The sequence below is a fragment of the Drosophila bipectinata genome, chromosome 3R (assembly GCF_030179905.1).
Source record: "Drosophila bipectinata strain 14024-0381.07 chromosome 3R, DbipHiC1v2, whole genome shotgun sequence".
Taxonomy (NCBI): Eukaryota; Metazoa; Arthropoda; class Insecta; order Diptera; family Drosophilidae; genus Drosophila; species Drosophila bipectinata.
In genome coordinates this window covers 29372334-29384974 of record NC_091739.1, presented here as the reverse complement: position 1 = coordinate 29384974, position 12641 = coordinate 29372334, and the positions used below count along the sequence as shown (strand labels likewise).

Below are 12641 nucleotides of genomic sequence, written 5' to 3'. Positions count from 1 at the left end.
CTCTCTCTTCTCTGTTTGTCGCTCTTCCTATTTTTTTTGCATCTTTCTCCTTTGGGCTTTCAGCTGGTGGCGGCGGCTGGTGACGCGCTCTGACGCTGGTGACCGCGGCTGTTGCGAAAAAGTTTACAAAAATCTACAACAAAACCGCATGCTACACATAAACAAAATTGCTAAAAAAAAAAACACAAACACACACAGATACAAGCTCAAATCGTGATGTTGTTTTATATAGGGGGAGCATAGTGAATTGAGATACTACTTTGGTGAGAATAAGAATCTGAAAGATACTCAAGAGTAAGAGAGAGAGAGCAGGCTTCAAATATCGCATGCGATTTTTGCGTGCATTGCGTGTAACGACGTCAACGGTAGCCGTTTAAGCGATTTGTTTTGATTTAATTTAATTTGGATAATGAGAAAAAGAATATAAACAATATGCAGAATATTTCATATGATAACTAAATAAAAGATTTATGAAAGCACCTTATAAAAACGCATGCAATATGTTTTTAAAGCCACTTCCACTTCCTTTTTGTCTTTTTCAGCGTTGACCAACACTAGAGCAGATGCTAAAGTTCTAGCCCCAAGCACCAAACACACACACACACACACAAATGCAATGCCCCCGCACACATACACCTACGTAGCACGTTCTACGTACCTGTGAGATGCTGCACTCGCATTGCAACTGGCTTTTGGTCTATAATTCTTGTTTCTGGTTTTCGTGCTGCCAAGATAAGGAGTGGGACATGGCCAGCACAGTACAGGCCATGGCACAGGCCCAGGCCCAGTCCCAATGCAACATTGATCCTCAAGCAACATCATCTGGCCAAGAGGAGGCGCAACTGCAGCAGGAAGCAGCAGCAGCATGGCGCTTTGTCTCCCAAAGGAAGCACCGGACCAGTAATATTTACATTTATTGCAAAATTATGCATACTTTTTTTGTTGTTGTGCCGTATGCAGGTATTTTTATTTGCAGGCCCATCTTTTTGTGGAATAATCAACTCCCCTTTGTATGGACATTGGTTATAGCTTTGGGCCATAAAAAAGAAAGAGTTCCTTAAAAACTTAAATTAGAATGATTTATGTACAATTGATATACATTTTTATTTGATTGTAAAATTGCTAACTTGTTAGGTTTTTTTTTTAATTTGTAATATATAGTATGTATGTTTCCAAAAATGAGTTTTCTTTTAGAAATAGTTTGTTAGAAGTAGTTTATATTTGGAAAATAGGTTTCAAAATCTTTCTTCTTTACTTAATTTTTCATATTTTAGTTAAAACAACGCCATTTATTAATGAGTTTTGTAATTTGAATACAAATTATGACGTGAGCCCCAGCCCTATGGGGTCTGCGGTTTTCCTTCTCTTTCCTCCCTCGCTACGACCCCATTCGCTATCTCTTTTTGGCGGTGAAAAGCGTTGCGATTGCCACTAATGGCCAGAGATTTTCATGGAAAGTTGGTGCGGTTGCTGCTGCTGCTGTTTTCTGACTTATGAAAATTTCACGCCAGTCGAAAAGAATTATTAATTGCGCAGCGGCAACGGCAACAACAACAACGACAACCCCACCACCGCAGAAGGCACAAAACAACTGAAACAACAAAAACAACAACAATAACAACAGTATACAAATTTCAAAAGTAGTGGGAATTATGCATCGCTGCGCAGAAGCAGAACACTCACCACCAATACACAGGTAACTAGAGGTGTTCAGCTGTGTGTGTGTGTGTTTTGTGGCTGTAAGCGCGTGTAAAATATGGTAAACATGGCAATACGTAATAACTGAAAGAAAAGCAAGAAAAACAGTGTAACAAAAAAGGGAAATATAAAATCAGGTACAAATTTTCACCAAAAACAGAAAAAAAAGAGCTTACAACGTTCGCTCTGCCGGCGTCGGCTGTTGCATTGTCATTATTGGTTGCCATGGTTGTGGGAAATGGGGGTTTAACCACTAAGGGGGTCTATAAGATAGTTCTAATAAAATATGTTAATATTTTGAAATAGCCTAGGTGGAAAAAACAGTTCTCAGAAGTGACTTTATAAAGCTATCCCTCAAACCCCTATCCCTTTGTTTTATTCAAAGTTTTTCTTTATTTTTCTATAATTTTATCAAATTTAAGGATATAAATTATATGTTAAGATATCTCAGATATCTGTAAGATACTCTAGTTATGTTTCCCTCAAAACCCTATTAAAGAAAAACCCTTTTAGCCTACGCCCCTGAATTTTGGCCGTTTGTAAAAGCTGGCTGGGCCTGACTTTGACGATTTCGTGGTCACACAGTGTGAAGAATGGCTAGGAAATATTGTATGCACCGTTGTTTGGTGGGCTGTTACAGATTTACAGATTACTGCGCCAGATAACAAATGAAAGTGCCCTGGCATTTGTGTTTCTATTTTATTTTTGTTGTTTTTGTTTTTGTTTCAGTTGCTCCGCTCGCTGGGCAGGAAAGAAAAGCCAGAAGGAACTGATGGCTACAACAACAGCAACAGCAGAAAGAAAAACATTGACTCAACCTTTTAGCCGTAAAGAATAACAGCAATTTGGGTGGGTTTTATTTTACATACACGATGCTTTATGGGGAAAGATCTTGGATAAGAATCGGTATGAGTCGGGGTTTTATTTGGAAGAAAGCCCAAAGAGATAGGCTTTTGACATCCTGCATTGTTTGTGGTGGAAACTATTTTAATTTATAACAAAATTGACATAAAATGACAAATGCATCAAATAACTTCCCTTTTTTAACCAATTCCTGGAATAGGTAAAACGTGACTGAATTTTGAACCAAAGAGTAACTTTTGATGTTAGCTATTTTTTTTTTAATGTAGTTAGATATTATCTTAAAATATTGAATTCCAAATGTCTCCAAATAAAGGAAATATTGAAAACAATCAACAGAGCTCAAGCTTACGGAGCTCTCAAGTAAAGTATTTTTGATTATTTGATTTAGTTTAGAATCTTTACAGCTTACAATTACCTTAACTATGCACTATTACCTTTATTTTCAATGTATTTTATTTTTATAAAATTATCAAGTTAAACCGTTAAGTTTTAAACTTAAAATCGGAACAGGCCTAACCTCAAATTTCATTTGAAATAAAATGGAGTGCCTATTGATTCGCCATACTTGTTGCCGCCTGGCAACTCTAGACTCTGTTCCACACATTGTTTTCTTTTTTGACAACTCTCATTTTTAGTAAGTGAGCTCTGTCATCCACAAAATTAACGAAACAGGGTCGAACGATATTGAAGTTATCCAGCATGTCCGAGAAATTGCGAAGCTTCAGCTCGAAGCTGTTCCAGATGGCCAAGGGCGGCTTCAACTGGACATCGGTGCGTCCAAAGGCTACCTCATCTGGGCGCACATTTTTCGCCGGACGTCCCAAACTACTAGGTGCCCTGGGAGTCCTAACCGGAGGGGCAGGACTTCTGATGTACGCCTTGGAGACCAGTGTTGACGCTTCTTCAGATAGCGTCCATCCACCGCACCAGGCCTGGAATCACACAGGATTGCTGGCTGCCCTGGACAAGGAGGGTGTGCGACGCGGTTATTTTGTTTACAAGGAGGTGTGTTCCAGTTGCCACTCGCTGCAATACATCGCTTATCGCAACCTGGTCGGGGTGTGCATGACCGAGTCAGAGGCCAAATCGGAGGCGGAGGGAATCACTGTTAAGGATGGCCCCAACGAGGAGGGGAACTATTTCGATCGCCCGGGAAAACTATCCGATCACTTCCCATCCCCGTACCCCAACGAGGACGCGGCTCGTTCCGCCAACAACGGAGCTTATCCGCCGGATTTGAGCTACATCGTGTCCGCACGCAAGGGGGGCGAGGATTATGTCTTTGCACTGCTCACCGGATACTGTGAGCCGCCAGCTGGTTTCACTTTGCGCGACGGGCAGTACTTTAATCCGTACTTTTCAGGAGGCGCCATTTCCATGGGCAAAGTAATTGACAACGAAGTGGTCACATATGCCGACGAGAACGTGGCTGCCTCCGCTGCGCAGATAGCCAAGGATGTGTGTACCTTCTTGAAGTGGACATCTGAACCGGAATCGGATGAACGTCGGCTGTTGCTCATCAAGGTGGTTATTATGTCTGCCTTCTTGATAGGTATATCCTATTACATCAAACGACACAAGTGGTCGGCGCTGAAGTCACGCAAAATCTTCTATATTCCGGAGTTGGAGCGCCAAGCTGCCAAGGCGGCCCAAGAAGCCAAGTTGGCTGCTGAAAAGTCCGCGAGCGAGCAGTGCAACAAATGCGAGGACAAGAATCCTAAGAAGGATTAGTTTTATATTCCTTCAAATAAAGGTTTTTAAATTTATACCGCAAGTGCGGGCGTTTATCGTTTTTTGTATCGATAACTTTCAGGGCTGAAGCCAAACAAAGATTTTACGTTGTCTAACACTGTGCCAGCTGTTGGTGTTTACATTTTTAATAAATAAAGTTATTGCCGGCAAATCCAAATAATTGTATATTGAAAAAGGTCTTGTACCCTCATCCTGATTGATATACTGGTTTCAGCTTCTTCTTAGCTTTTATCTTAGTATAACGTAATGACGACATATCCTTCTTGTAAATTTATGGAATGCCTGCAATATGCGGCTCTGAAACATCGAACACAAAGACGAAAGGACCCCCAGGAAACTCCTTATGTTAATCATGTGATTAATGTGAGCACCATTCTGTCCGTGGAGGCCTGCGTCACGGATGAGGCAGTTCTCATGGCAGCCCTTCTTCACGATGTGGTTGAGGATACGGACGCGACGTTTTCGGATGTGGAGCAACTATTCGGCCCTGATGTGTGCGGCTTGGTGCGTGAAGTGACCGATGACAAGTCGTTGGAGAAGCAGGAGCGAAAGCGACTGCAAATAGTTAATGGACCCAAAACCAGCTCCCGAGCTAAGCTCATAAAACTGGCCGATAAGTTGGATAACCTCAGGGATCTGCTGGTTAACACCCCCAAGGGATGGACAGAGGTGGGTCTTTTCCATAATAATCCATAGTACAAATTATATCACCGTAATTATCTCTTCCCTATCAGGAACGACGTGAGCAGTACTTTGTTTGGGCCAAACAGGTGGTTGACAACCTGCGAGGAACCAACGCCAACCTGGAACTTAAGCTAGACGAGATCTTCCGGCAACGAGGTCTTTTGTAAAACAATAATCAAACTAATTAGAAAAGAGTGGTCCTAATTTTTATTGTTTTTGTAAAAAGCCAGCATCAGATTGGCCAGCTTTTGGGTTTCAGCAAGCGTAACTGCATTGTAAAGAGAGGCACGAATTCCGCCCACTGAACGATGACCTTTTAACTGGATCATGCCTTCCGCTTCCGCTTTGGCCAGGAACTCCTTTTCTAGGGCATCGTCACCGGCGGCACTACCGATCCTAAAGGGTACATTCATGCGCGAGCGCACATTAGCGTCTACGGGGCAGTAGAAGAAGCCATTGGACTGATCGATAATGTCATAGATAAGCTTGGATTTGGCGGCGGATTGCTTTTCCATGCCAGCAATGCCTCCATTGCTCTTGATCCACTTGAACACCAGGCCCATAACATAGATTCTAAAAGGGAGAATTCTTAAGATTTTGCAGAAAGTAAGAAAATATGAAGACCCATTACCCGAACGTCGGAGGAGTATTGAGCAGTGAGCTGTTCTTGTCCATCAGCTCAAAGTTCAGGATGGAGGGTGTGGTCTTCAGATGCTTGCCAATTAAGTCCTCCCTGACAATGATTACTGTTGTGCCCGCTGGTCCGATGTTTTTCTGGGCTCCCGCAAAGATGACACCAAACTTGCTGACATCGAAGGGGCGAGAGAGGAAATTGGACGACATATCGGCCACCAGGGGTACACCTTCTGGAATTTCGGGAATAAAATCAAATTCCACGCCCTCAACTGTTTCATTGTCGCAGTAGTAGACATAGGATGCTTTTGGATCCAATTGCCAAGTGCTTTGTCTGGGAACTGTCGTGTACTTGGCCAGCTTGGGAATCACGGCATTCACTTTTCCATACTGAGCCGCTTCCTTGGCTGCTTTCGACGACCATGATCCGGTGATAACATAATCAGCACTGCCAGTAATCCCGATCAAGTTGAGAGCTACCGCGGCAAACTGTCCGGTGCCACCGCCCTGCATCAGGAGGATTTTGTAGTTGCTGGGCACATTGAGGAGCTCCCGTAGATCGTTGATGGCAGTTTCCTGGATCTTTCCATAGTTGCTGGAGCGATGGGACATTTCCATGACCGAAATCCCGCTGCCATTGCAGTTGAGGAGGTTGGCCTGTACTTCTTTTAGAACCTGTACGAACAAAAGGGAATATGCCATGTAAGTAAAAGGTTGGAAAGAAAACTAAGGTTATAAAACACCTAATAGCTAATGAATTTAAATGAAGAGCAATGTATACTCTCTTTTCTTGCAGAGAACTAAGCGTTAAAGGTCGTAACCCAGGGAGAAGGGACATCATGCCACCATACTACTGACCTCTTCGGGCAACTTGGCTGGACCGGCGGCGAAATTGATAACCATCCTGGTGTGTGAATCTGTTGGAATCTCTGGCGAACCTCTCCGGAAAGTTGCTAAACGTGAACTGAAAGTGTTGAGCTGCCGGCAATCGCTGATAAACGAAGCACAGGCAGACGGCGGAGAGCAACAAGTCACTGTGCAGTAAAACAAAACGCGTGCTGAAAAACAGACTCGACCGGCTGGACAACGAACTCGAACCGTCCAGGAGCGCATTCTCCGCTGTTCTAGGTGACTTACTGGACCCGCTCAGCTTTCGGGCACACCCCTGGGCGTTCGGCGAAGCCAGACAAAGACAACCGGCGCGGCGAATTCGATCAAAACAAGTCGCCAGACGGCAGGCGAATGCAACGCACGAAAACACCCCGCCCTGTTCGGGCCCCATTATCCCCCATTCTACTACCTATGTGTACCCCCCAGTTTGCCAATTCGCGTGGGTTGCCAAGCACATTTCAATGGAACAACAATAACAACTGAACTCGCAGCCGGGTAAACAAGCTATCGAAAGTTAGAATGCGCTTACATGCTTACAGTAGAGATCCCCGAACAGCAACAGCTTCGATTTTGTTGCATTTTTCAAGGGAATTCTTCTCAAACTGATACCAGTTGTTTCTAAAGAAAGCAAACAATCTTACAGGAAGAATTTATCGCTGCGGCTGTGATGTTTCACTTATACTATACTATACGTACAATAATCAATTCTAATATTAGAAATTCCGGTCTTGTATGAATATTAAATATGCGAAACGCAATTTGAAAAATCAGTTTTGTTTCTAAAGTCGCGGCTGTTGGTTCTTCTTTCTAAAGTCGTATCTGTTATTAGGATTATAAAGAAAATATATATAATATATTAAAGAAAAAATACAAGAAAAAACCCGGTTTTTGGTGAGTTTAAAACATTGTACTTACCTCTTGAATAATATTTTTCTTCAATGCCATGTTGTTTTGCATTGATGTTGTTATTCAATAATTGCTTGTTTTGATGGAAAGTCAAATTCTCACTCTTAATTGATAAGAAACTTAAGAAAGAGAATGTTTACTAAATGTTTTTATTGACCTAGTCGCACCTGACATTTCCGATTTGTTCTCGAAACCAATTTATGGAAACCTTATCGTCTGATGTTGATTTCTTATCCGCTTCGTCCGATTAGAGGCAATCAGCAAAAGGGCAATCCCAAATACTTAGACCTGCTCCGATTCTCTTGGCTTATGTTTTGGCCAATTTTTGTGGCCGTCTGAGAGACCAGAGGCCTGGTCTAATTACTTTATCGCTATCGGTTCCCCTCCCATAGCCGGCATGAAAGGTGCTTAAAGTTTCCAATTTACTTGCACGCCCAAAACGAATTTCCAATGAGAAGCTGGGCAACGTGTCTGGAAAGCCAAACGTGCCCGGCTCGTGCCTTTGATTTGGCCGAGTTCGAGTGGGTGGTGGCAGGTGGTGGGCGTTCCAATGTGGGTGTGCCTTCTAAATGTGTATGTGCTATGTGTGTGAGAGTGGTCATTCATAAACGTTAGGCTAAAAAGTCAATAATTTTGTTTGGTAACGTTGATTGCAAAGGGTCTTTTGGAAAATCTTCAAACAACAATTTCTTTTTGACTAATTAGGGTTTTTAAGATTTATTGCCCGGCTGATTGGTTGGGTCGGTTCAGCTGTCTTATAACTAAGTACATAATTTCAGTTATTGCGGCTCCGCCTGTACTTTGTTAACGATGTCGCTCCAGAAGGTGCCGTACTCCTGTAGCACAGTGCCCCTGCAAAAGAAAATTTAAATTTCCCAGTTGAGTCGAGCCGAGTCATAATGGATTTTAATTTATACGGCAGATTGCACGCAAACGGTGTCTATAAATAGGTAATAATTGATGATTCGACAATTTCAAATGATGGTTGTATTTAAGCCAACACTAAGCTACAAGCATTTCAAATGAAAACTGGATTTTAAAATAAAAGGCTGCCTAAGATTTTTTTGAAAGTTTCTCTTGAAACCCAACCTAAAACTTTTGATTAAACCACTACTTTCCCTCTTGATTAATCATATTTGGTGCCTGCTAGAATGATTAATGATAAAAGGTATAGAAAAAAAACTGTTTCATGTAGCAGAGTGTTGGCGGCTGACAAAGTTGCTGTTGTCCCACAAAAACCATTGACAACTTTTCTTTGGCTTTTGGCGTCTTTGGTGTGTTGATGCCTTTTTTGTTGAACGGATGATTGGACGGATTGGAGACTCTTTTTCGCCAGAGACTCTCTTTCCAAATAAATCAATTACATAATGCCTTTGTGCGATTATCCGGCAACTTTTTGTCGGCCTGACAATTATGCGCGCATTACATTATGTGGGTCAACGTGGCGTATGATTAATGAATCCCTTCACGGCTACCGACGATGATGGTACAGCCACTTCTGCTCCTAATGATGATTATGATGATGGCCACGGACGATAAAAGACACGTACTGTCTTTTATATACTAAGTTAGTTTTTGGCCAAAAAAGAATGCCATTTCTGGTACTATTTATAGCGCTATGGAGGCCCTTTAAAGCCATCCTTAAAGCCTTATGTTACTTACGTAAAGTAAACGTTTCCTCGCTTATTTTGGGGAGCCTTCCAAATCAGCTTGGCTCCCAGCTTATCCCGATTATCCGAATGCGTTATGGCAGAGCACTCTGGAATAGTCTTGGTGTTCTCGCTCTGCACCCACTCCCCGATCCACTCGTTCGAATTGGCATCCCTTGCCTGGAGGAAGAAGCCTCGGAAAACGGTGCTCTGATCCGAGTGCGGATACACAACCACCGATATCTGTTGGCCGGGATGATAGGTCTGGGAATCGGCCACAACCTCGAAGGGATTGGAGTGAGCCGGCTGACTTCTGGCCTTTCCATGATTGGGTTGATTCGCTCGCTGCTTCACACACGTATCCGACGGAGCTCCATCCGGAAAGGCAACGACAGAACCGATAATTCCTACCACTAGGAGGCAGTGCATCTTGAGATCCTTCATGGTGGTTAGTTAATGTGTTGTGGTCGTGGGAAAAACGCGCGCGTTCGGCTAATCTAACGGTATAACTCGGCTCGCGGCCGCCATCGCCGGCCGTTTATAAAGCCGCTGCCGAAAGCTCCGCAGCCGCCAATGGCATGGGCGGTAAAAAAAAGAGAAATATGGACAAGTGAGGTGGGATATATAGAAACAGTATATACAAAGATAAACAAATATACAATGAATAATTTAAATTAATAGAACAGCCAGCCTCGCAATTTTCATATTCTCTATAAAATTTACAAACCATAATCCTTTTTAATCCTCTTCTAATATGTTTATTTTTAATTTATTTGTCATTAAACAAATCCGCTTCGGTAAACATAATAAATTCTGTTTATTTAATCATTTTATATAATGGATTTTGAAGGCATTTATTTTTAATGCGCTCCATTCACACTTCATCCAGCTGGGACCCGATGATTTATTCATAATTATTTATGGCGGGCTTTGATACTATTAATTTAACCGCAGTCGTATGCGCTTTGGCGTTTGCGGCCAACCAGTTTTTAATGATCAAAAGCAAATGGCCAAAACAGAGTTCCTTTCCTGCATGGTGCCCCAAACTGGGTCACACATTAGTGTTGCCCCCAACGCCGGGCCACTCCCCTTCCTCCGCTTGGGACTCAACATCCAAAGAAAAATCATGTATCAATTATCCAATTCTATATTTTTAATCATATTTGGTGTATAAATATTATCATTTAAACTATTGCAGACTTAATCATAATTTGAGAAAATTGTAGTGAAAATTATTTTCTGTGCACTTTTTTGAGTCTGGGCTCTGGCTCTAAGTGCTCAATTGCGAAATTCTATGCTTCTAATCGCCGGCGTTGTTGGTGCTGTGTTTGTTTTTCGACTTTTTGGTGCATTTTTCAGCGCGTTTTAATGTTTTAATTGACAGGCAGCCGCCGTTGGCGTTGATTTTGCTCCGTTGAGTTTTGGTTTCGGTTTCTATTTCTGTGAGTTTGGTTTTCCTCTTCTGATTTTGTTGCGTTTCACATTTCGCATTTTCGCAGTTTTCAGCCAGTGGTTTCCTTTCTGGGCACCGCCAACGTGTATCTGCGGAAAAGGGGCTTTCAAAACTTTTCCCCTTAAATTTATTTCAACAAATTATGGAGGAAGGCAGCTCCTACTGCATGAAACATTTCAGTATGATCCATCTAATTGGGGATGGCAATGCATTGATTTCTTTGAAGTATGGTTCATTATTGCAGTTTTTAAATTTTATCCAAAGGAATCCCTTCAGAGATTTGTAAATGGATTCCCCTAAAATCTGCATAAAAACTTTCCAACACAATTTTTGAACAAATTTTTCAACATTTTCCTGATGAAGTCCCTATAAAATGCCAGATCCTCATATAGGGCCACTAGCCATGTCGATATCTTGGCCAATTTTTATCCGATTCCAGAGCGGAATACCTTAAACGAATTGTAGATGGATTCTCTAAAAATCTGCATTAAAACATTCAAACAAAATTTTTGATCAATTTTTTTCAAAATTTTCCTGATGAAGTCTCTATAAAATGCCGGATCCTCATATAGGGCCACTAGCCATGTCGATATCTTGGCCAATTTTTATCCGATTCCAGAGCGGAATACCTTAAACGAATTTTAGATGGATTCTCTAAAAATATGCATTAAAACATTCAAACAAAATTTTTGATCAATTTTTTTCAAAATTTTCCTGATGAAGTCCCTATAAAATGCCGGATCCTCATATAGGGCCACTAGCCATGTCGATATCTTGGCCAATTTTTATCCGATTCCAGAGCGGAATACCCTAAACGAATTGTAGATGGATTCTCTAAAAATCTGCATTAAAACATTCAAACAAAATTTTTGATCAATTTTTTTCAAAATTTTCCTGATGAAGTCTCTATAAAATGCCGGATCCTCATATAGGGCCACTAGCCATGTCGATATCTTGGCCAATTTTTATCCGATTCCAGAGCGGAATACCTTAAACGAATTTTAGATGGATTCTCTAAAAATATGCATTAAAACATTCAAACAAAATTTTTGATCAATTTTTTTCAAAATTTTCCTGATGAAGTCCCTATAAAATGCCGGATCCTCATAAAGGGCCACTAGCCATGTCGATATCTTGGCCAATTTTTATCCGATTCCAGAGCGGAATACCCTAAACGAATTGTAGATGGATTCTCTAAAAATCTGCATTAAAACATTCAAACAAAATTTTGATCAATTTTTTTCAAAATTTTCCTGATGAAGTCCCTATAAAATGCCGGATCCTCATATAGGGCCACTAGCCATGTCGATATCTTGGCCAATTTTTATCCGATTCCAGAGCGGAATACCTTAAACGAATTGTAGATGGATTCTCTAAAAATCTGCATTAAAACATTCAAACAAAATTTTTGATCAATTTTTTTCAAAATTTTCCTGATGAAGTCTCTATAAAATGCCGGATCCTCATATAGGGCCACTAACCATGTCGATATCTTGGCCAATTTTTATCCGATTCCAGAGCGGAATACCTTAAACGAATTTTAGATGGATTCTCTAAAAATATGCATTAAAACATTCAAACAAAATTTTTGATCAATTTTTTTCAAAATTTTCCTGATGAAGTCCCTATAAAATGCCGGATCCTCATATAGGGCCACTAGCCATGTCGATATCTTGGCCAATTTTTATCCGATTCCAGAGCGGAATACCCTAAACGAATTGTAGATGGATTCTCTAAAAATCTGCATTAAAACATTCAAACAAAATTTTGATCAATTTTTTTCAAAATTTTCCTGATGAAGTCCCTATAAAATGCCGGATCCTCATATAGGGCCACTAGCCATGTCGATATCTTGGCCAATTTTTATCCGATTCCAGAGCGGAATACCTTAAACGAATTGTAGATGGATTCTCTAAAAATCTGCATTAAAACATTCAAACAAAATTTTTGATCAATTTTTTTCAAAATTTTCCTGTTGAAGTCCCTATAAAATGCCGGATCCTCATATAGGGCCACTAACCATGTCGATATCTTGGCCAATTTTTATCCGATTCCAGAGCGGAATACCTTAAACGAATTGTAGATGGATTCTCTAAAAATCTGCATTAAAA

At 41.1% G+C, this 12641-nt stretch overlaps 5 protein-coding genes across 9 annotated transcripts in view; 3 read left to right on the top strand and 2 right to left on the bottom strand.

Moving 5' to 3' along the window:
* The first annotated feature begins 3112 nt into the window (after window positions 1–3112).
* Window positions 3113–4336, top strand: Cyt-c1L (Cytochrome c1-like). Its single transcript, XM_017233294.3, has one exon. It carries the CDS (start codon window positions 3262–3264, stop codon window positions 4291–4293), a length of 1032 nt encoding a protein of 343 aa, XP_017088783.2. The 5' UTR covers window positions 3113–3261; the 3' UTR covers window positions 4294–4336.
* A 103-nt stretch (window positions 4337–4439) lies between these two features.
* Mesh1 (Metazoan SpoT homolog-1) lies at window positions 4440–5202 on the top strand. The gene is made up of 2 exons (XM_043212282.2): window positions 4440–4983; window positions 5049–5202. The coding sequence occupies exons 1-2, from the start codon at window positions 4561–4563 to the stop codon at window positions 5163–5165; spliced, it is 540 nt and encodes a 179-aa protein (XP_043068217.1). The 5' UTR covers window positions 4440–4560; the 3' UTR covers window positions 5166–5202.
* LOC108119879 (probable phosphoserine aminotransferase) lies at window positions 5183–6715 on the bottom strand. Its single transcript, XM_017233293.3, has 3 exons — window positions 6490–6715; window positions 5630–6306; window positions 5183–5571 (listed from the first exon to the last, which is right to left on the bottom strand). The coding sequence occupies exons 1-3, from the start codon at window positions 6532–6534 to the stop codon at window positions 5199–5201; spliced, it is 1095 nt and encodes a 364-aa protein (XP_017088782.2). The 5' UTR covers window positions 6535–6715; the 3' UTR covers window positions 5183–5198.
* Window positions 6716–7286: 571 nt separating this feature from the next.
* Window positions 7287–12641, top strand: part of jus (julius seizure) — a 29406-nt gene continuing 24051 nt past the window's right edge. For 4 of the 5 annotated variants that reach the window (XR_011443417.1, XR_011443415.1, XM_070282111.1 and 1 more), the window contains exon 1: window positions 7287–7413. The gene's annotated coding sequence lies outside the window, so the exon portion shown is untranslated. The remainder of the gene's footprint in view (window positions 7414–12641) is intronic. The other variant, XM_070282110.1, reaches the window with a different exon arrangement.
* On the bottom strand, window positions 8130–9722 carry LOC108119792 (putative defense protein 3). The gene is made up of 2 exons (XM_017233161.3): window positions 9091–9722; window positions 8130–8280 (listed from the first exon to the last, which is right to left on the bottom strand). Exons 1-2 carry the CDS (start codon window positions 9519–9521, stop codon window positions 8208–8210), a joined length of 504 nt encoding a protein of 167 aa, XP_017088650.2. The 5' UTR covers window positions 9522–9722; the 3' UTR covers window positions 8130–8207.